Source organism: Lissotriton vulgaris, chromosome 1_1 (genome assembly GCF_964263255.1).
Source record: "Lissotriton vulgaris chromosome 1_1, aLisVul1.2, whole genome shotgun sequence".
NCBI lineage: Eukaryota > Metazoa > Chordata > Amphibia > Caudata > Salamandridae > Lissotriton > Lissotriton vulgaris.
In genome coordinates, this window is record NC_141685.1 from 4,553,389 (window position 1) to 4,577,257 (window position 23,869).

The 23,869-nt window shown below is 52.3% G+C and overlaps 1 protein-coding gene across 1 annotated transcript in view; it reads left to right on the top strand.

Annotated features, from left to right (window-relative positions):
• Positions 1-2,887: 2,887 nt before the first annotated feature.
• The window catches only part of LOC147736930 (zinc finger protein 212-like), a 208,421-nt gene continuing 187,439 nt past the window's right edge, over positions 2,888-23,869 (top strand). The window contains exons 1-2 of the mRNA XM_086953922.1: positions 2,888-2,938; positions 7,919-8,045. Of these exons, the coding sequence (XP_086810048.1) occupies positions 2,921-2,938; positions 7,919-8,045 (145 nt within the window). The 5' untranslated portion in view covers positions 2,888-2,920. The remainder of the gene's footprint in view (positions 2,939-7,918; positions 8,046-23,869) is intronic.

The window sequence follows — 23,869 nt, forward strand, 5'->3', positions numbered from 1 at the left end:
GCGGCGCAAAATTGATGCAAGGATATATAAACCCCCGGGTTGTTTACACTATAAAGTCACTATATCGTTTGTATTTTACTAGTCTTCTGCGTTATGTGCTATACTACAGCGCCTTGAAGCTCATGGGTCTTTGAGCGCTTTATAAATCCTTACCAAATCAAGCGAGTTGTGGTTGCGAGTGTGAAGTTCCTAGGGGGAAATTTACAAGCCCCTTGTGCCACTTTTGCGTCACTTTTAACATGGGAAAAGTGATGCAAAAGTGGTTCAAGGGGCTTGTAAATGGGGCCCTTAGTTTTTAGCTGGGCGTTAGTTGTTCAGCGATTTCCATCTCCTCTTTGTGGTGACTGGGTTAGGAAGATCTCCCAGTTCCTGTGTCCACCAGCCAGGTATCCAAAACGAAGTGTCACGTCCGAAAAAAAGAACCTCCGTCTTCCCTGAGGTCAGCCTGAGACAATTTCTGGATATCCATTTTCTGATTTCATGCATACAAATATGGAATCTGAGAGCAGCGTCCTCAGGATTGCCCACCGATGACGCCAAGATCAGCGCGTCATCAGTATATGACACCACCGTGAAGCCAAATTACTTTATTAAAGTGGCAAGGGGGGTGAGATAAAGGTTGAAAAGCATGGATTTATCGATGAGCCCTGCGGCACCTCAAGGGAAAGCAGAAAGAGGTGGAGCTAAACCCATCGAGCTCCACCAATTGCTCCCAGTCTGCGAGGAACGATTGAAGTCATTCGAGTGCCCTGCCCCTTAGACCGAGGGTAGAGTCGAGCGATGAGAAGACCGTGATTGACCGTGTCGAACGCCGCAGAGAGGTCGAACAGGTCCAACACATTTGTCAGTGCCAGCTCTGTGCGATACTGGCATCTAAACCCATATTGTGTGCCGCCCAGGAGATTGTTATCCTTAATGAACGGAGATAATTCAACATTCATTGCCTTCTCTATGATCTTCGCTGGGAAAGGCAGCCGAGAGATCGGCCTATGGTTCTTGAGATCCTTGTAGCCCAGATTAGATTTTTTCAACTAAGGGAGAACGGACGCGCTCTTCCACTCTCTAGGAAAGTAACCTTCTTGAAACATCATAATGAAGATATCTTTAAGGTAACCAGCTGTGACCTCAGGAGATAACTGAAGGAACTTCGGGGACCGGGGTCCCGGGGCGATCCTGACCTTCTCTGACCAAAGAGAGTCTGAGCAAATGATTCAGAAATGGGATTAAAGGTATCAAAGATAGGGGGTCTTATCGCCATGAAATGTGTTCCCTCTGGAATAGGGAGGGTAAGACCCCCCCTCCGTGAGCCCACTTTCTACTAAATGAGCGGAGTCCGGTAAGTCTCCCCGTGCTGCAAACCGTGACCGTGTCCTTCTGTAATGGACCCGGGGCTCCTGTACCGCGCTGCAGTCGCTGCGAGTCGAGTTTGTGCTGTAGGTCTGCACCAGTCCCAGGACAGAGGGTGTAGTGTGTCTGCCGTGAGAAGGGAAGGAGTAGAGGTTGACAGTCAGCAGGGCACGTGTTGTGTCTGCGTTGTGAGCCAAGCAGGGAGTATAGTGTCTGAGCAGCAGGCAGGGGTCTCGTCTCAATAGTGAGCAGAGGAGTTATGCTCCCACGGGCAGATTTACAAGCTCCTTGCAACATTTTTACACCGCCGTTACGTCGTTTTTGTGATCCAGCGGCGTCGTAAACAATGTGCCACTTTGGGACATATTTACAATGTGATGCATCTTGGGAGATGCGACCCGTTGTAAAGCCCTGAGTCACATTATACCTACGTCAGGTATAATGTATGCAGGGGGTGCGTTCCCGCGCAGGAAAGCCTCGTAAAGGTGACGCAGTGAAATCTACAAGTTTTCACTGCGTCACTTCTACGACGCCGCTGCGTCAAACCCTACACCTGCTTGAAGCAGGCGTAAGGCGTGAAGCAGCGCAATAGGAATAGGCATTCCTGAGCATAGCTGGAGCTGCGTCGTGCTTGCGTCGACAGATGTGTGACGCATCTGTCAATCCTCGGGCCGCAGTGCGCCGCACCCATGGACGCAATTGAACTGACGCCTCTCTGCTGATATGCAGAGGTGCGTCAGCTCTTGTAGGGGTCGGCAGAGCTTTAAGTGGGATGAAAAAACTGAGGGGTCTCTCAAGGGGCGTGGCCGATGTGATTAGGGGCGTGGCCGATGTGATTAAGGGCGTGGCTGAAAACATACAAAAGTTACAAATCTGTTTAGCACAGTGTGAGGCCCGACAGGTGTTTTGCTGTTTCTCTCATTGTGTCAACATATATAATGCAGCATAGCGTGACACCTACAAAAACCCAGGACTATTGACGCTGTCAATGGTTGTTAGATGCATGAGATGAAAAAGCCACCACCGCGGCCTCGTTGGACATGTATCGATGAGACCGAGAGAGAACTGGAAAGAGTCTAAGTGGGATGGGGGGGGGGGGGGGGCAGGACCCGGTCCACTCAGCCCTGGGGTCGGGGCGTGTAGTGCTTCAGTAGCGAGCTGTGCTGGCGTGTAGCGTCTGAACAGTGGAGCAGAAATGGAGAGCCCAGAGAGACCCGCCTCGGCACCGGCAGGACCCGGTCCACTTAAAGCCCTGGGGTCGGGGCGTGTAGTGCTTCAGTAGCGAGCTGTGCTGGCGTGTAGTGTCTGAGCAGTGGAGCAGAAATTGAGAGCCCAGAGGGACCCGCCTCGGCACCGGCAGGACCCGATCCACTTAAAGCCCTGGGGTCGGGGCGTGTAGTGCTTCAGTAGCGAGCTGTGCTGGCGTGTAGTGTCTGAGCAGTGGGCGGGTGCGGTGTCAGCAGGGCTGGGGTGTAGTGTCAGTAGCTATAGGGGTGTAGTGTCCCGGGAAGCCGGGTCTCGCGCATGCGCAGATCTCGGGTCCCCGCCGCCTGCACCGAGGGAAGCTGCAGAGATGTCGGGCCCCGGAGAGGTGAGTGAGGGGGGCCCCGAGGCCCCCCCAAAGCAGAGGGGTCTGGGAAGATTCAAGGAGAGAGGACAGGGGCCCGGGAGGGCGAGGGCAGGCGAGGAAGAGAGAGAAGAAACAAGGGGAGATACAGAGAACAAAAGAGAGCAGACAGAAAACAAGAGAGAGGAAAGAACATGGCAAAGAACGAAGCAAGAGCAAGATAGAAAGAGGAGCAAAAGAGAAGAGAAGATAGAGTAAGGAGAAAAGAAAATACTGTGAGGAGAAGAGAGTGAAAAGAAGACGGAGTAAAGACTGAGAAGAAAAAGAGAAGACAGGAGAAGCGAGTGAAGGAAAAGAGACAGAAGAAAGTGAGAGAGAGGAAGGAAGACAAGAAGATATGGAGAAGGAAGAGAGTAAACAGAAAAAGGAAGAGGAAAGAAAATGGCAAAGAACGAAGGAAGAAGAAATAGAAACACGGCTAAGAAGATAGACTAAGGAAAAGAGAGAGAGAGAGGGAGAGAGAGAGAGAGAGAAGGAGAGAGCGAGAGAGCGAAAGAGAGAGAGAGGAGGAGAGAGAGAGAGAGAGAGAGAGAGAGAGAGAGAGGGAGAGAGGGAGAGGGGACAAATGACGTTTGAGCAAGGAGAAGAGAGAGAAAAGATCCGTGCTATTTCCACCAGCGCCGAGACGCCTCCTAGGAGGTATCTGTGCGCTTTATCTGTGCGCGATTGTATTGTATACAGAAAAGATAAGAGAAGTGAGTGAAGGAAAACCGAGAAAGAAGAGACAGAGAAAAAAGAGAAGCCGATATAAAGAAGGAAAATAGACACAGAAAAGAAGAGCGAGAAATAAGAAAGCAAAGAGAAGCAAAAAGAAAACAGAAAGAGGAGAGAGTAAAAGAGGAGAAAGAGAAAATACGATAGAGTATGGAAAAGAAAAAAGATAGCGTAAAGAGGAGGGAGGGAGAGAAAATAACAAGCGAATGAAAGCAAAGAGGCAGAGAAGATATAAAGAAGGGAAAGAGCAGACACGGAAAAGAAGAGAGAGACAAGGAGACAGAAAGAGAGTAGCAAGAAGAAAATAGAAAGAAGAGAGAGTAAAAGAGGAAATAGAGAGAAGAGACAGAAGGAAACGAGAGAGAGAGAGAGAGAGAGAAGAGAAAGGGAGCGAGAGGGAGAGAGAGGGATTGAGACAGGGAAAGAGAGGGAGAGAGAGAAGAGAAAGGGAGCGAGAGGGAGAGAGAGACAGAGAGGGAGTGAGACAGGGAGAGAGAGAGAGAGAGAGGAGAGAGAGGGAGAAGCGTCGATAGAGAACACTTGGAGATGGAGAGACAGTAAAAGAAAGGAGCCTGACGAGGAAGGGAGTGAGGGGCCACTCCTCCTAGCCAGCCTTGCCCTCTGTGTACCCTCTGTCACTCCTCCTAGCCAGCCTGGCCCTCTGTGTACCCTCTGTCGCTCCTAGCCTGCCTGTCCCTCTGTGTACCCTCTGTGACTCCTCCTAGCCTGCCTGGCCCTCTGTGTATCCTCTGTCACTCCTCCTAGCCAGCCTGGCCCTCTGTGTACCCTCTGTCACTCCTCCTAGCCAGCCTTGCCCTCTGTGTACCCTCTGTCACTCCTCCTAGCCAGCCTGGCCCTCTGTGTACCCTCTGTCGCTCCTAGCCTGCCTGTCCCTCTGTGTACCCTCTGTGACTCCTCCTAGCCTGCCTGGCCCTCTGTGTATCCTCTGTCACTCCTCCTAGCCAGCCTGGCCCTCTGTGTACCCTCTGTCACTCCTCCTAGCCTGCCTGGCCCTCTGTGTATCCTCTGTCGCTCCTAGCCTGCCTGGCCCTCTGTGTATCCTCTGTCACTCCTCCTAGCCAGCCTGGCCCTCTGTGTACCCTCTGTCACTCCTCCTAGCCTGCCTGGCCCCCTGTGTACCCACTGTCACTCCTCCTAGCCTGCCTGGCCCCCTGTGTACCCTCTGTCACTCCTCCTAGCCAGCCTGGCCCTCTGTGTACCCCCTTTTCTCCTCCTAGCCTGCCTGGCCCTCTGTGTACCCTCTGTCACTCCTCCTAGCCTGCCTGGCCCTCTGTGTACCCTCTGTCACTCCTCCTAGCCTGCCTGGCCCTCTGTGTACCCTCTGTCATTCCTCCAAGTCAGCCTGGCCCTCTGTGTACCCTCTGTCACTCCTCCAAGTCAGCCTGACCCTCTTTGTACCCTCTGTCACTCCTCTTTGCCTGCCTGGCCCTCTGTGTACCCTCTGTCACTCCTCCTAGCCTGCCTGGCCCTCTGTGTACCCTCTGTCGCTCCTCCTAGCCTGCCTGGCCCTCTGTGTACCCTCTGTCACTCCTCCAAGTCAGCCTGACCCTCTTTGTACCCTCTGACACTCCTCTTTGCCTGCCTGGCCCTCTGTGTACCCTGTGTCACGGCTCCTATCCTGCCTGGCCCTCTGTGTACCCTCTGTCACTCCTCCTAGTCTGCCTGGCCCTCTGTGTACCCCCTGTCACTCCTCCTAGCCTGCTCGGCCCTCTGTGTACCCTCTGTGACTCCTCCTAGCCTGCCTGGCCCTCTGTGTACCCTCTGTCACTCCTCCTCCTGCCTGGCCCTCTGTGTATCCTCTGTCACTCCTCCTAGCCTGCCTGGCCCTCTGTGTACCCCCTATCACTCCTCCTAGCCTACCCGGCCCTCTGTGTACCCTCTGTTGCTCCTAACCTGCCTGGCCCTCTGTGTACCCTCTGTTACTCCTCCTAGCCTGCCTGGCCCTCTGTGTACCCTCTGTTACTCCACCTAGCCTGCCTGGCCCTCTGTGTACCCTCTGTCACTCCTCCTAGCCTGACTGGCCCTCTGTGTACCCTCTGTCACTCCTCCTAGCCTGCCTGGCACTCTGTGTACCCTCTGTGACTCCTCCTAGCCTGCCTGGCCCTCTGTGTACCCCCTATCACTCCTCCTAGCCTACCCGGCCCTCTGTGTACCCTCTGTCACTCTTCCTAGCCTGCCTGGCCCTCTGTGTACCCCCGTCTCTCCTCCTAGCCTGCCTGGCCCTCTGTGTACCCTCTGTCACTCCTCCTAGCCTGCCTGGCCCTCTGTGTGCCCTCTGTCACTCCTCCTAGCCTGCCTGGCCCTCTGTGTACCCTCTGTCATTCCTCCAAGTCAGCCTGGCCCTCTGTGTAACCTCTGTCACTCCTCCAAGTCAACCTGACCCTCTTTGTACCCTCTGTCACTCCTCTTTGCCTGCCTGGCCCTCTGTGTACCCTGTGTCACGGCTCCTATCCTGCCTGGCCCTCTGTGTACCCTCTGTCACTCCTCCTAGTCTGCCTGGCCCTCTGTGTACCCCCTGTCACTCCTCCTAGCCTGCTCGGCCCTCTGTGTACCCTCTGTGACTCCTCCTAGCCTGCCTGGCCCTCTGTGTACCCTCTGTCACTCCTCCTCCTGCCTGGCCCTCTGTGTATCCTCTGTCACTCCTCCTAGCCTGCCTGGCCCTCTGTGTACCCCCTATCACTCCTCCTAGCCTACCCGGCCCTCTGTGTACCCTCTGTCGCTCCTAGCCTGCCTGGCCCTCTGTGTACCCTCTGTCACTCCTCCTAGCCTGCCTGGCCCTCTGTGTACCCTCTGTCATTCCTCCAAGTCAGCCTGGCCCTCTGTGTACCCTCTGTCACTCCTCCAAGTCAGCCTGACCCTCTTTGTACCCTCTGTCACTCCTCTTTGCCTGCCTGGCCCTCTGTGTACCCTGTGTCACGGCTCCTATCCTGCCTGGCCCTCTGTGAACCCTCTGTCACTCCCCCTAGCCTGCTCGGCCCTCTGTGTACCCCCTGTCACTCCCCCTAGCCTGCTCGGCCCTCTGTGTACCCTCTGTCGCTCCTCCTAGCCTGACTGGCCGTCTGTGTACCCTCTGTCCCTCCTCCAAACCAGCCTGGCCCTCTGTGTACCCTCTGTCACTCCACCTAGCCTGCCCCGCCCTCCGTGTACCCTCTGTCACTCCTGCTAGCCTTCCTGGCCCTCCATGTACCCTCAGTCGCTCCTCCTAGCCTGCCTGGCCCTCTGTGTACCCTCTGTCATGCCTCCAAGCCAGCATGGCCCTCTGTGTACCCTCTGTCACGCCTCCAAGCCAGCATGGCCCTCTGTGTACCCTCTGTCACTCCATCTAGCCTGCCTGGCCCTCCGTGTATCCTCTGTCACTCCTGCTAGCCTTCCTGGTCCTCCGTGTACCCTCTGTCACGCCTCCTAGCCTGCCTGGCACTCTGTGTACCCTCTGTCACTCCTCCTAGCCTGCCTGGTCCTCTGTGTACCCTCTGTCACTCCTCCTAGCCTGCCTGGTCCTCTGTGTACCCTCTGTCACTCCTCCTAGCCTGCCTGGCCCTCTGTGTACCCTCTGAAGCCTTTCTGCTCTGGCCTCACTGATGTCACGCTCTGATGTAGGCCTCTGTGGTTGAAACGTCTTCCTTCTTTACCCAGGAGCCTCCAAGGCTCATGGTTTGAAGCCTTTCTGCTCTGGCCTCACCGCTGCCACGCCCTGATGTAGGCCTCTGTGGTTGAAACACCTTCCTTATTTACCCAGGCGCCTCCAGGGCTCATGGTTTGAAGCCTTTCTGTTCTGGCCCCCCCGCTGTCACTCCCTGATGAAGGCCTCTGTGGTTTAAATGCCTTCCTTCTTTACCCAAGTGCCTCCTAGGATCATGGTTTGAAGCCTTTCTGCTCTGGCCTCACCGCTGTCACGCCCTGATGAAGGCGTCTGTGGTTGAAACACCTTCCTTCTTCACCCAGGTGCCTTTTTGGCTCATGGTTTGAAGCCTTTCTGCTCTGGCCTCACTGCTATCACGCCCTGATGAAGGCCTCTGTGGTTGAAACGTCTTCCTTCTTTACCCAGGTGCCTCCTAGGCTCATGGTTTGAAGTACTTCTACTCTGGCCTCACCACTGTCATGCCCTGATGAAGGCCTCTGTGGTTGAAACGCCTTCCTTCTTTACCCAGGCGCCTCCTAGGCTGGATACTTCGGCACCTTTCTGAAGATGGTCTGTACTTTCTTTTTCAGACCCTGTTTACCTTCTGCGATGTGGCGGCGTGTTTTTCTGATGAGGAGTGGGCGCTGTTGCAGCGCTGGCAGAAGGAGCTATACAAGAACGTGATGACAGAAATCCACCAGGCCTTCAGTTCTCTGGGTAAATACTCCTTCTAGGTTTCCATGCAGAATATGTGAGTTTTACTTTGCCTAGTCTCCATTTCAGGTTCTAATATACAATGTCTTCGCCTTGTTTTGATGTGAGTGGAACAATGTGTGTGATCAAGTGACAAATCTGCCAAAGAGATAAAATGCATGCATCACCCAAAATGCATGGTGGAAATGTGAGTAAAGTTATTTGTTGTATTCTCTCCACTTATGTTTTGCCCTATCTCTTTAAGCTTAACATTCCATTTTCCTGATGTCATTTTCCACTGTGCTCTGCCCAGTCAGTTAGCTCTCTGCTTCCTGATGGGATCACCAGCTTTTCTCTGTAGTGCATAATAAATGCCTTATAACTCTTCATTGGCCTCCTAACTTCCTTTACATCACATGGCGACGATCAGCAGAGCAGCTAAACAACTACAGAGGGAGTGAAACTCTTCTGGTGAGAAAAGAACCACGCGAATTATTTTATTTTGGACTGTATTTTAAAAAAAAAGAAGAAATTCAGATTGAAGAAAGAAACTTATCAAGAACGAAATCCACTCTCAAGATGACAATTAAATTAATGTTCAAAGATGCAAAATTATAATTGAACAGCTACTCGCATTTCAAGTAAATCTACAACTGATGAGAATCTCTCTACAACTGGAAAACAAGGAACAAAGAACTACTTCTTGCAAACTCAAGGAATCACTTCTCAAGCGCAAATTAATTCAAGCCTAAAAAGAAAGAAATCGTCTCTCCAACTAAACACGCGGTGAGTGTGTTTGTGACACTTCTCATTTTCTGTTACCCTTGTCGATATTCATGCCAAAAGGTCGAATATCTATTTTATTTTCAATTTCTATCTGATCGGTCACCTGAGACTAATTCTGAGACTTTGTTTGTATAATTTTCCGAATACCACGGAAAGAAATGCATTAATTAGCTTGTTGCATCTTTTGAACAAGCGTGGAGCATTTTTTTGAAAACCTCCACGAGCTACATAACACGAGCAGAAGAGAGAACTTACTTTGGAACGTCCTTCTCTGCCGAACAGACTCGATCACGTCACACAGGAAGGTGAGCAAGCGTCAGGCACCAGGCAGCGTAAATCATAACAGTGACAGCGGAGATGACGCAGATACGCCACGTAAGCGTCAGGCGCCATCTTTGATTCAACTCTGGTTACCAGGCAACCGTGATCGCTAGCGTTAACGCTAACTACGCTCCCCAAAGGGTTTCTGCGTTTTTTTTAATTTTCTTTTTACTTAGCGTTACACATTTTCAACGCTGCATGTTGCCCTATCAACGCAAATTAAACCTGGAGATCAAACCTGTGTATCTCATCTCAAGTAAAACCAACACGGTAAGCGTTTTACACAACAAGCATTGACTAGTGCAATTGATATAATTAAAAAGGAGAAGAGAGTAGCATTGAGACATTGAGAAGTGCAGTGTTATTGACATTATTAAGAAGAGAGAGTAGCATTTAAACATTGAGAGGAGCAGTGTAATGCACATTATTAAAAAGAGAGAGTGCAAAGTGGAAGAGTAAGACATTGTGAGCAATATTCCACTTGAATATATATAACATATAAGAATACAGTGTATACAAGGCCAATTAAAATAAGATGGAGAATTTAAACGTTATAGTACCTCCCATGTTTCTACAAACAACTGGAGATCCACCCATCGAGTGGGATGAATGGATAGACATTTTCGAGAACTACATAGAAGCACTTGATGGAAAGGATTTTAGTGCAACTAGAAAGAAAGCCCTGTTGTTAAGCGCCCTAGGCAAGGAAGGCCAGCGTTCCTTTAAATATCTTCCAGTAGGATTAAATCAAGATGGGAGGGCAATAACCAATGTGTATACTGAAGCAAAAGCTCGCATGAAGAAGCAGTATGCAAAAGAAGTAAACATTGTTATGGCCAGGCATAAATTCTACACCCAACCCCAGAGGAACGAAGAATCAGTAGACCAATTTGTGGCTAGGTTACGAGAACTGTCCATTAAATGTAGTTTTGGAGAGATAAGAGACGAAATGATACGTGACCAACTGATAGTTCAATGTCGCAATAAAAAGATGCAAGAAAAACTGTGGGCCGCAAAAAATCCGACCCTACAAATGGCCATTGACATAGCGAAGGTAGTTGAGGAATCGAATGCATGTATGAGAGAGATGGAAAAGAGAGACAATGGGAAGGAAAACATTCAAGGGAATGGTGTTTCTTGTGTTGAACAAGATGAAGTTGCTGCTGTGAGCAGGAAAAGTGTAGATTTGAGCGAAAGAGGTCCGAAGAAATACAACAATGGTCGATCCAGGGTCATTGTGGACGATTATTCCCAAGGATATGTATTTAGAAAATTGGAAAGATGTGCAACTATTGCCTAGTGATATTAGTCCCTGTGGTTACCAAGGCGAAAGCATAGATGTAATTGGATTCATGGTATGTGTGATATCATTTAAGGATCGTTCCGTCAAAGGGAAGGTGTATATATCTAGATCAGGTCCAGCAATCCTGGGATGGGGGCAACAGTATGACCTTGGTATAATCATTAATCCCAGGGCAGCACAACAGGTGATGGTTGTGGACTGTATAACTACGGACTCAATTGTTGAAGGGATGCAGTGTTTGTTTGATGAACACATTGGAGAGTTGAGAGGCTATGTGCATAAGATTGTATTGCGTGATGATGCCATGCCCATGCAACACAAGGTGAGGAAGGTTCCATTCATTGCACGGGAAGAAGTGAGAAAGATGTTGAAGGAAATGTTGGATCAGGGAGTGATAGAACAAATCGAAACATCACCCTGGATTTCTCCCGTAGTTATTACAACCAAATCTGATGGAAAATTTCGTTTCTGTGTGGACCTTCGCACCCTGAACCAGAACATTGTAGTAGATAACTTCCCGTTACCCAACATCAATGAGTTGGTCTTGTCATTAAAAGGGGGGAAGTACTTCTCCAAGCTGGACCTTCGCAGCGCTTATCATCAGATAAAGCTACATCAAGACTCAAAAGCCTTGACAGCTTTTATAACGACTGAGGGGATTTACCAATTCACACGCATGCCCTTTGGACTTGCCTCTGCAGCCGGAGTGTTCCAGAGAATGATGGGTGTTGTACTGAAGGGAATAAACAACGTGGTGTATTTCCAAGACGACGTTCTAATATTTGGTGAGACTGTAGAGGAACACAATCTGATCTTAAAAACTGTTCTAGAAAGGATGGAACAAGCTGGATTAACTCTTAAGAAAGAGAAATGTAAATTTGCAGTGGAGGAAGTTGAATACCTGGGTTATACCCTTTCTGTCGACGGTGTGAAACCCAAACGTGACTTATTAGACTCCATCAGGAATGCACCAGCTCCGAGTGACAAAGATCAGTTGAGGTCGTTTCTCGGTCTCATTGAATATTATGCCAAATTCGTAAGGGACTTTGCAGAAAAGACTGAAAATATTAAAGTGTTGTTGAGGAAAGGATGCAAGTTTGTGTGGGGTGTGGAGCAAGAAGGTTGTTTCAGAAAAATCAAAGATGAGATTTGTGATGCAGGCATCCTTACACCATTTGATACCAACCGTAAGTCTGTCCTAACTGTGGATGCCAGTGCTGTGGGGGTTGGTGCGGTTTTGGCTCAAGTACATGAGTCTGGAATCAAGACTGTGGCTTTCGCTTCAAGGACGCTCACAACAGCTGAGAGGAATTACTCTATTATTGAGCGTGAAGCTTTGGCTGCGGCGTGGGGTTGCGAGTATTACAGGATGTATTTGTGGGGGTTCAAGTTCACGCTCTTGACAGACCACAAACCCTTGGTTAAAATTCTGTCACCTGGTGGGGCCGGAAAGGGTTCCGCGAGGTTAGCTAGACTCGCTGCTAGGATCCAAGAATATCTGTATACAGTTGAGTACATTCCAGGTTGGAGGAACTGCCAAGCCGATGGTCTCTCTAGGCTTCCACTACCTTGGGAGTCAGTAGACAAACTGGGAGTTGAATCATTCAATTCTGAAGGGTCTGTAGCTGCTGTGGATGAAGTAATAGATATCTGTGCCGGGGCAATTGGCAAGGATCTGTGGAATACCTCCATGGCAAAGGATGTGGTGTTGAGAGAGGTGAAGGACTTGATTGTTAAGGGTCCGAGGAGAGAGAGTTGCCTATCCCCAGCAGTTCGGCCATATTTGAAAGTCCTTGACCAGCTGTCTGTCTTGGACAAAGATGGCTCCTTGATTTTAATGGAAGATAAGGTTATTCCTCCACAAGGCGTCAGGTTTGCTATTTTCAAATTAGCCCATGAAGGCCATCTGGGACAGTCCCTCACCAAGAGGAGAGTTAGGGAGAATTTTTGGTGGCCCTGCATGGACTTGGAAATCTCTCAGTGGGTGGAAAAATGTACGGACTGCTTGGAAAGTGAAAAGAGGCTCAAAGTGGGCAGTCATTCCAGTTGCGGATCAATAAGTGACCCGGGGTGTCCATGGCATACTATATGTCTCGATTTCATTGGTCCGTTCCATCAGTTGAGCCAAGATATGAGGTTTGGTTTGGTGATTGTTGACGTTTCCTCAAAGTGGTTGGTGGTTAAGTTCATGAAGGAAATCACTACCAACAACACTATCACTGTGTTGAGTGACATTTTTAGAGAAGAAGGTTTTCCTACCAGGATTATCACCGACAATGGGACCCAGTTGACTTCCTTGGAGATGGCCAATTTCTTAAAAAAATGTGGAATTGCACATTCAAGGACCTCTCTTTACAATCCCCAGGGGAATGGTATAGTCGAGAGGGCGAACAGGATGGTTAAAGGTGCAATTCAGATGGCAATTTCGTCAAGAACGGATGTGAGAGAATTGGTAAACGATCTGGTCTGGGCCTACAGAACCACTGAGAATGGTGTGACTGGAACGATTCCTTTTAACATCATGAGGGGGCGTTCAGCTGGCACTAAGTTGGTTGCCGCCTGGATGAAGGAGTTGATAAATGTTGGTCCTGAAAATCCCAGCGCCGTGTGTGAACCGGATGGTAGCTGTAAGATTGCGGTGAATGATTGGGTGAAAGTCAAGCCTGGTCGGGTTGGGGTTGGGTTGACCAAGTTCAGAGGTCCATTCAAGGTTAGGTCTGTTCATCGAAGGTTCATAACTCTATTCAACGGCGAAAGTTGGAACTTGAGGCGTGTGGCTCTGTACAAAAAGGCAGAGTGTAGCCGCGATGTCCCTTCTAAGGAGAACAATGTTGGTAGAGTTCAGAGGGTTCGAAGACCTCCAGGTTACTTGCATGATTTTGTTTGCAAATAAGTTTTCCCTCTGTAACGATGAGCATGTGCTTGTATTTTGTTTTTTTTTCTTCTGCTTCTTCCATACGAAGGGAAGAGGATATGTTGTATTCTCTCCACTTATGTTTTGCCCTATCTCTTTAAGCTTAACATTCCATTTTCCTGATGTCATTTTCCACTGTGCTCTGCCCAGTCAGTTAGCTCTCTGCTTCCTGATGGGATCACCAGCTTTTCTCTGTAGTGCATAATAAATGCCTTATAACTCTTCATTGGCCTCCTAACTTCCTTTACATCATTATTCTAAGCAAAGAACGCTTCAGCGCAATTCACCGTTCATAATGAAGCGCCTCTTCAGAGAAAAAAATGCCAGCACGTACTTCGTCCTCATTAGAATGTGCTTCTTGAAGGCTCAGTTTGAAAGAGATGATCATGTTGAAATAGCTCTGCCGATGGACCTGTGTAATATTCAGGACCCATGTAATATCCAGGACCCATGTAATATCCAGGGCCCATGTAATAAGACCCATATAATTTCCAGGACCATCTAATGATCACAAAGTAATATTCAGGACCCAAGTAATATTCAGCACCCATGTAATATTCACGACCCGTGTAATAATCACCATGTAATATTCAGGACCCATGTATTATCCAGGACTCATGTAATAATCACCATATAATATTCAGGACCCATGTAATATTCAGCGCTCATGTAATATTCACAGTGTTCTATTCAGGACCCATGTAATAATCACCATATAATATTCAGGACTCATAAAATAATCACCATATAATATTCAGGACCCATGTAATGTTCAGTACCCATGTAATAATCATGTAATATTCAGGGCCCATGTAATATCCAGGACCCATGTAATAACCACCATATAATATTCAGGACCCATGTAATATTCAGCACCCATGTAATAATAACCATGTAATATCCAGGACTCATGTAATATTCACCAGGTTATATTCAGGACCCATGTAATATCCCGCTCCCCCTGAGTCTTGCTCTTGAGAGGAGGCCCCCCTTTTGTGCGTGTTATGGAACAGCTGTGCACTGAATGGGCCCTGACTCGTTTCAGACTGAAGTTGTCTGTCCCAAGAGGAGTTTTGCGAAGAAAAGTAGAGACAGGGTTCTAATGTGAGCCGGTGTTAGGTCAGAGAAATCAAGTGGGAAACACCACCAGGGTCCAACGCCCAAGATCACACTGTCCTCAGATGCCACTCACCGCCTCAGGTGTTCAGAGTGAGTGTGATTCAGAGGTGAGAGTGGGACAGGATCTGTGTCAGTCACACAGGTGAGCTCGGGGAAAAACAAAAAGATATTATGTTTTCCCTTGCTAACAGCAGTGTACTGACACCAGGCAACACCACTCATACAGACAGACAGACACCGTGAAGAGCAGAGCAGTGGAGTACAGGGCCGCACCGCTCATAAAGACAGACAGACACCGTGAAGAGCAGAGCAGTGGAGTACAGGGCAGCACCGCTCATAAAGACAGACAGACACTGTGGAGAGCAGAGCAGTGACGTACAGGGCAGCACCGCTCATACAGACAGACAGACACCGTGAAGAGCAGAGCAGTGGAATACAGGGCAGCACCGCTCATAAAGACAGACAGACACTGTGGAGAGCAGAGCAGTGACGTACAGGGCAGCACCGCTCATACAGACAGACAGACACCGTGAAGAGCAGAGCAGTGGAATACAGGGCAGCACCACTCATACAGACAGACAGACACCGTGAAGAGCAGAGCAGTGGAGTACAGGGCAGCACCGCTCATAAAGACAGACAGACACTGTGGAGAGCAGAGCAGTGACGTACAGGGCAGCACCGCTCATACAGACAGACAGACACCGTGAAGAGCAGAGCAGTGGAATACAGGGCAGCACCACTCATACAGACAGACAGACACCGTGAAGAGCAGAGCAGTGGAGTACAGGGCAGCACCGCTCATAAAGACAGACAGACACTGTGGAGAGCAGAGCAGTGACGTACAGGGCAGCACCGCTCATACAGACAGACAGACACCGTGAAGAGCAGAGCAGTGGAGTACAGGGCAGCATCGCTCATATAGACAGACAGACAGGCACCGTGAAGAGCAGAGCAGTGGAGTACAGGGCAGCATCGCTCATGCAGACAGACAGACACCTTCAAGAGCAGAGCAGTGGCGTACAGGCCAGCACCGCTCATACAGACAGACAGACACCGTGAAGAGCAGAGCAGTGGAGTACAGGGCAGCATCGCTCATATAAACAGACAGACAGACACCGTGAAGAGCAGAGCAGTGGAGTACAGGGCAGCACCGCACATAAAGACAGACAGACACCGTGAAGAGCAGAGCAGTGACGTACAGGGCAGCACCGCTCATACAGACAGACAGACACCGTGAAGAGCAGAGCAGTGGAGTACAGGGCAGCATCGCTCATATAGACAGACAGACAGACACCGTGAAGAGCAGAGCAGTGGAGTACAGGGCAGCACCGCTCATATAGACAGACAGACAGACACCGTGAAGAGCAGAGCAGTCGAGTACAGGGCAGCACCGCTCATACAGACAGACAGACACCGTGAAGAGCAGAGCAGTGGCGTACAGGGCAGCACCGCTCATACAGACAGACAGACACCGTGAAGAGCAGAGCAGTGGCGTACAGGGCAGCACTGCTCATACAGACAGACAGACAGACACCGTGAAGAGCAGAGCAGTGACGTACAGGGCAGCACCGCTCATACAGACAGACAGACACTGTGAAGAGCAGAGCAGTGGAATACAGGGCAGCCCGCTCATACAGACAGACAGACAAACACCATAAAGAGCAGAGCAGTGGCGTACAGGGCAGCACCACGCATACAGACAGACGGACAGAAACCGTGAAGAGCAGAGCAGTGGAGTACAGGGCAGCACCACTCATACAGACAGACAGACAGACACCGTGAAGAGCAGAGCAGTGGAATACAGGGCAGCACCGCTCATACAGCCAGACCGACAGACACCGTGACGAGCAGAGCAGTGGAGTACAGGGCAGCAGCGCTCATACAGACAGACAGACACCGTGAAGAGCAGAGCAGTGGAGTACAGGGCAGCACCGCTCATACAGACAGACAGACACCTTCAAGAGCAGAGCAGTGGCGTACAGGCCAGCACCGCTCATACAGACAGACAGACACCGTGAAGAGCAGAGCAGTTGAGTACAGGGCAGCACCGCTCATACAGACAGACAGACAGACACTGTGAAGAGCAGAGCAGTGGCGTACAGGGCAGCACTGCTCATTCAGACAGACGGACAGACACCGTGAAGAGCAGAGCAGTGGAGTACAGGGCAGCACCGCTCATATAGACAGACAGACAGACACCGTGAAGAGCAGAGCAGTGGCGTACAGGGCAGCACCACTCATACAGACAGACAGACGCCATCAAGAGCTGAGCAGTGGCGTACAGGGCAGCACCGCTCATACAGACAGACAGACACCGTGAAGAGCTGAGCAGTGGCGTACAGGGCAGCACCGCTCATACAGACAGACAGATAGACACCGTGAAGAGCAGAGCAGTGGCGTACAGGGCAGTACCACTCATACAGACAGACAGACAGACACTGTGGAGAGCAGAGCAGTGACGTACAGGGCAGCACCGCTCATACAGACAGACAGACAGACACTGTGAAGAGCAGAGCAGTGGAGTACAGGGCAGCACCGCTCATACAGACAGACAGACACCGTGAAGAGCAGAGCAGTGGAGTACAGGGCAGCATCGCTCATGCAGACAGACAGACACCTTCAAGAGCAGAGCAGTGGCGTACAGGCCAGCACCGCTCATACAGACAGACAGACACCGTGAAGAGCAGAGCAGTGGAGTACAGGGCAGCACCGCTCATACAGACAGACAGACACCGTGAAGAGCAGAGCAGTGGCGTACAGGGCAGCACCGCTCATACAGACAGACAGACACCATCACGAGCTGACCAGTGGCGTACAGGGCAGCACTGCTCTTTCAGACAGACGGACAGACACCGTGAAGAGCAGAGCAGTGGAGTACAGGGCAGCACCGCTCATACAGACAGACAGACGCCATCAAGAGCTGAGCAGTGGCGTACAGGGCAGCACTGCTCATTCAGACAGACGGACAGACACCGTGAAGAGCAGAGCAGTGGAGTACTGGGCAGCATCGCTCATGCAGACAGACAGACAGACACCATGAAGAGCAGAGCAGTGGCGTACAGGGCAGCACCGCTCATATAGACAGACAGACAGACAGACAGACACCGTGAAGAGCAGAGCAGTGGAGTACTGGGCAGCACCGCTCATACAGACACCGTGAAGAGCAGAGCAGTGGGGTACAGGGCAGCACCGCTCATACAGACAGACAGACACCGTGAAGAGCAGAGCAGTGGAGTACAGGCCAGCACCGCTCATACAGACAGACAGACACCGTGAAGAGCAGAGCAGTGACGTACAGGGCAGCACCGCTCATACAGACAGACAGACAGACACCGTGAAGAGCAGAGCAGTGGAGTACAGGGCAGCACCGCTCAGACAGACAGACACCGTGAAGAGCAGAGCAGTGGCGTACAGGGCAGCACCGCTCAGATAGACAGAGACCATGAAGAGCAGAGCAGTGGAGTACAGGGCAGCACCGCGCAGACAGACAGACAGACAGACACCGTGAAGAGCAGAGCAGTGGCGTACAGGGCAGCACCGCTCAGACAGACAGACGGACGGACACCGTCCAGAGCAGAGCAGTGGAGTACAGGGCAGCACCGCTCATACAGACAGACGGACAGACACCATTTATTTATTTATTTATTTATATTTAATTTTATAGAGCGCACAGCTACCCGGAGGTTTCCCGGCGCTAAACCAGTGAGGAAAGTGTACATTAGCAAAACTATAGATCAAAAAGCCACGTTTTAACATCTCTTCGGAACTTTAGATAGTTGGATTCAATCCGAATAGACAAAGGAAGAGAGTTCCACAGGGATGGGGCCAGAAAAGCAAAAGATCGACCTCCCATTCTGGCTCTCTTCGTCCTGGGGATCAGAAGTTTATGTTGACTGGATGAGCGAAGAGTGCGGGAAGGAAGGTATGGATGAATTAGAGATTTCAAATACTGGGGGGCCTTGCCAGTGTTAATTTTATGTACAAGACAAAGAGCCTTGAATTTACAACGATTGTTAATGCATAGCCAGTGAAGGCTACGACGGTGCAGGGATGTGGAGGATTTATAAGGTAGTTTACACAGGAGACAGACTGCCATGTTCTGAACCGTTTGTAATTTCCGGATTACCTCTTTGCCCGCTCCAAGAAAGAGAACATTACCATTGTCCAGGCGAGATGTTATTATGTTGTTACGGTTTTCTGGGTTTCCAGAGGAAGCATCCAGGTGATTTTCCTCAACCATAGACAGACAGACAGACAGACACCGTGAAGAGCAGAGCAGTGGAGTACAGGGCAGCCCCGCTCATACAGACAAACAGACAGACACCGTGAAGAGCAGAGCAGTGGCGTACAGGGCAGCACCTCTCAGACAGACAGACGGACGGACACCGTCAAGAGCAGAGCAGGGGAGTACAGGGCAGCACCGCTAATACAGACAGACGGACAGACACCATGATGAGCAGAGCAGTGGAGTACAGGGCAGCACCGCTCATACAGACAGACAGACACCGTGAAGAGCAGAGCAGTGGAGTACAGGGCAGCCCCGCTCATACAGACAAACAGACAGACACCGTGAAGAGCAGAGCAGTGGCGTACAGGGCAGCACCTCTCAGACAGACAGACGGACGGACACCGTCAAGAGCAGAGCAGGGGAGTACAGGGCAGCACCGCTAATACAGACAGACGGACAGACACCATGATGAGCAGAGCAGTGGAGTACAGGGCAGCATCGCTCAGACAGACAGACAGACACCGTGAAGAGCAGAGCAGTGGAGTGTGAGAAGTTGGCCTGGTATACCATGTTCACTATTCTAGTGAGCACCTTGCACCAGTCCAAACGACACTTATGGTGATGGTTGTAAAGTCAACCTTATAGACCAGCTATCCTAGTGGTAGCGTGGACAAAGCAGTCTTAGGCTAAACTCAAGAGGGCATGTGTTAGACGGACCGGGAGGGTCGGCCGAGTATAAGGGGAGAGGTCTCCAGGGAGAGCCATCTCCAGCGATCGTACAGACAAGTAACTTCCCCCCCACAGACGGACACCACACAAGGATAAGGTTAAACGATACTTTATCAGTAATTCTTCAAGTACGGTCAGATGATACAAGGAGGTCTGGACTCAGGGGTCCCCTCGGTTCTGGTCTCTGATTGGGAAGAGGGGTAGCGGGACAGTCTTGTTACCAATTGGGTGGATGAATAGCTCTCAATCCTCGAGCTCGGCGTTCTAGATGAACGGGCCGCGGCGGAGCCAGCAGGTCCCGAGATGGTTGAAGGTGGCGACGGTCCGCGGCGGAGCCAGCAGGTCCCGATGAAGATGGTGGTACAAACGGTCCGCGGCCACGCCAGCAGGTCCCGACGACGATGAAGGTTGATGGGAGTTGCGGCAGCGCCAGCAGGCAAGACGATAGTTCACAAGGCAGGGCTACGGCAGCGCCAGTAGTCCGTCAAGGATGAGTTCTTCTCTGCGTCTCTCGACTCCAGGATACAACTGCCTTCCTGCTCTGGAGCTGCCCAAGTTATAGGGCTGGTGCCCTTTGATGTCCGGACCCTCGCACTTGGAGGTCGGGAGGTCCGGGATGAGGGAGTCCGGACACCCAGCAGGGGGGTGGAGCCAGCGCCCGGGGAGGCTGGGGGCGATCGGCACCTGGCGGGGGAGAGCCATCGACACCTCTTTCTCCCATTGACCTGCCAAGTAGTCCGTTCACCTCCTGGGTGGATGGTGGTGCCGGGATGTCGGGGCCTGGCCAGGCCCAGGGTTAGGGTCGATCGGAGGCCACGCGGCCTCGTGGGGTCGTGTCCAAGATGGCGCCCAGGTCGGGCGCGAGGGCTGGTAGGGGATCGGGCCCAAGAGGTCGAGATGTTCCGAGGCAGGGGTCCCGGAGGGGACAGAAACGTGGAGTGGTGGCGTGTAACACTTGAGGAGCCGGGCTCGGGCCCGGTCGTGCGGAGGGGGAGCGGGCCCTTCATTTGGCCTGTTCAACATGCGTCCCCCCCCAGCTGAAGGCGGGGAGAGTCACCCATCCTCTTGGGGACTCTCCTCGTCGAGGCGGAAAAAGCGTGACAGGCCATCTGCGTTGGCGTGGTCTTGCCCAGGTCGATGTTCCACGGTGAAATCCATCCCCTGTAGGGAGATGGACCAACGTAGTAGTTTTGGGTTTTCCCCCCGCATCTGCATCAGCCACTGCAGGGGCCGATGGTCGGTCTGTACCCGGAAGTGTGTGCCAAAGAGATAGGGCCGGAGCTTTTTGAGGGCCCATACCACAGCGAAGGCCTCCCTCTCGATGGTGCTCCAGCGCTGTTCTCGGGGCAGGAGTCGCCTGCTGATGAAGACCACTGGCTGATCACGGCCTTCGGGGTTCAATTGAGACAGGACCGCCCCAATACCATGGTCGGAGGCATCCGTCTGGACGATGAATTCCCGGCTGTAGTCGGGGGCCTGGAGCACAGGGGCGGAACACATGGCGGCCTTCAGTTGCTCGAAGGCTGCTTGACAATCTGGGGTCCAGTTGACCTTCTTTGGGTGATTTTTGGACGTGAGTTCCGTGAGGGGCCCCACTATGCTACCATAGTCCTTTACGAACCGTCGGTAATAGCCCGTGAGTCCCAGAAAGGCGCGTACCTCGGTCTGGGTGATGGGGGGCTGCCAGGACTGGATGGCGGCGATCTTGAGCTGCAGAGGGGCCACCAGGCCGCTTCCCACCTGGTGTCCGAGGTAGGTCACGGACCCCTGACCAATTTGGCATTTGCTGGCCTTGATCGTGAGGCCAGCTCGCTGAAGGGCCTGTAGCACCTCGCGGAGGTGGTAGAGGTGGTCGGACCAGTGGTGGCTGTATACAGCGATGTCGTCTAGGTAGGCGGCACTGAATCCTTCGAGTCCGACCAAGACTTGATTGACTAGTCGCTGAAACGTTGCTGGGGCATTCTTCATGCCGAAGGGCATGACCTTGAAATGATAATGGCCGTCAGGAGTGGAAAACGCAGATCGTTCTTGGGCCCGGGATGTAAGGCCGATCTGCCAGTAGCCCGCCGTCAGGTCGAAAATGCTGAGGTAGCGGGCAGCTCCCAAGCGGTCGATCAGTTCATCTGCCCGGGGGATGGGATGTGCGTCCGTTCGGGTGACCGCATTCAAGCCCCGGTAGTCGACGCAGAACCGGAGTTCCGGTGTGGTGCCGGGGGTGGCCGCTTTGGGGACCAGTACTACTGGGCTGGCCCAGGGGCTGTCTGAGGGCTCAATGACCCCGAGCGTGAGCATCTTGGTCACCTCTTCTTGGATGCAGGCCCGTACCCGATCTGGTACGCGGTAGGCCCGGTGGCGGATAGGGGGACTGTCCCCCGTGTCTACGTCGTGTACACACCAGGAGGTGACCCCTGGGGTGAGGGAGAACAGGCTGGCGAACTGCAGCAGGAGGTCTCGACATTCTTGGCGTTGTTCCAGGGTGAGGGCCTCCGAGAGTCGGACCCCGTCCACGGAGCCGTCTTTCTCCCGAGTCCGTAGGAGGTCAGGGAGGGGTTCGGAGTCTTCCTCGGCTCCATTGTCTGTGGCCATCAGGAGGCTGAGTTCTGAACGCACAAAATGGGGTTTCAGTCTATTAGCGTGGAGAACCCGGAGGGGGTTCCGTGAAGATTCCATATCGATGAGATAGGTGACAGGGCCCTTGCGCTCGATTACTTTGAAGGGCCCCGTCCATTTATCTTGCAGAGCGCATGGTTCGGTGGGGGACATTACCCATACTTGTTGGCCGGGTTCAAATTCGATGGAGGAGGCATTTTGGTCATACCACTTTTTCATGTCCTCTTGACTGGCCTCCAAGTTGGCTTTCGCCATCTCCCTGAATCGTCGGGTCTGGTTGCGGAGGGTTAGGAGGTATTTGAAGACATCTGGAGGGTTCTTTAGGGGGGGCATTTCCCAGCCTTCCTTAACTAGGCTGAGCGGCCCCCGTACTGGGTGACCATACAACAGTTCAAACGGGCTGAAGCCGAGGGACTTCTGGGGGACTTCTCGATATGCGAAGAGGAGGCACGGCAGTAGCACATCCCACTGGCGACGGAGGGGCTCTTCCAACCCCCCAATCATCCCTTTGAGCGTGCGGTTGAACCGCTCAACAAGTCCGTTTCCTTGAGGGTGATAGGGGGTCGTGAATCGGTAGGTGACCCCACACTGTTGCCAGAGGGACTTCATGTATTTTGAAATAAAGTTCGTGCCTCTGTCGCTGACGACTTCTCGGGGGAAGCCCACACGGGAGAAGATCCCCATCAGGGCCCGGCCGACTACCGGGGCTGTCACAGTTCGCAGGGGGACAGCCTCAGGGTAGCGGGTGGCGTGGTCCACCAGTACCAGGATGAACCGATGTCCTTGTGCTGTACGGGGGTCGAGGGGCCCCACAATGTCGATCCCTACCCTCTCGAACGGGGTGGTGACCACTGGAAACGGTTGCAGGGGGGCTTTCAGCTTGCGGCCGCTCTTCCCGCTGGCTTGGCACGTGGGGCAAGATCGGCAATGCTGGAGTACATCATTCCTCATCTTAGGCCAGAAGATGTGGGTCACCAGGCGGCTGTAGGTTTTATCCTGACCCAGGTGGCCAGCCAGGGGGACATCATGGGCCAGGTTTAGCAAGAAGTCTCTAAAACGGAGGGGCACTACTAGCACTCGACTGGCCCCCAACTCCGCGATTCTCTGTTCACTGTATAGCAGATCATTGTCCCAATAGACCCAATGTGTTCCGGATGTATCCCCTGCGCTCTGAGCGAGGGCTTGTTGGCGGAGTCCCTCGAGGGAGGGACAGGTCTTCTGCTCTTGGCGAAACTGCTCCTGGGTGGGCCCCCCCTCTTGATGCCACTGGTCCAGGCCGGAGAGGTCCGGAGGTTGAGCAAGCCCCTCGGGAGCTTGTTCTGGGGGGACGGCACGGTCGGTGTCTTCTACTGGAGTGACCGGGGGAGGAGGTGCCGGCCATTCAGGTTCCTCTGGTCGGAGATTGGCACGGGCGGCCATGGACCTGGTGGTGACGCACGCCCAGTCCGGGATGCCTAACATCCCCAGGTGTTCTCTTCGTTCTACGGCTGCCCACGGGGAGCTTTCAAGGTCATTCCCCAGGAGGCAGTCTACGGGAGCATCATCTCGGACCGTCACCTTCAACATGCCGGAGACTCCTCCCCATTCGAAAGGGACGCAGGCCATCCGACACATACTCTCCGAATTATCGGCTGAACGGACAGGGCAGAGAATATTTGGTAGGATCTGTTCTGGGGTCACCAGGTGACAGCGGACGGCTGTTACGCTGGCCCCGGTGTCACGGAGGGCTTCGGCCCGGCGTCCATTGATGCTCACCCATTGACTGTACTTCCGGGTGTTAGCTGGTAGGGGGACCCGCGGGACCATGTCTTTCCCCCCTAAGCATGCTAGAGCCATGG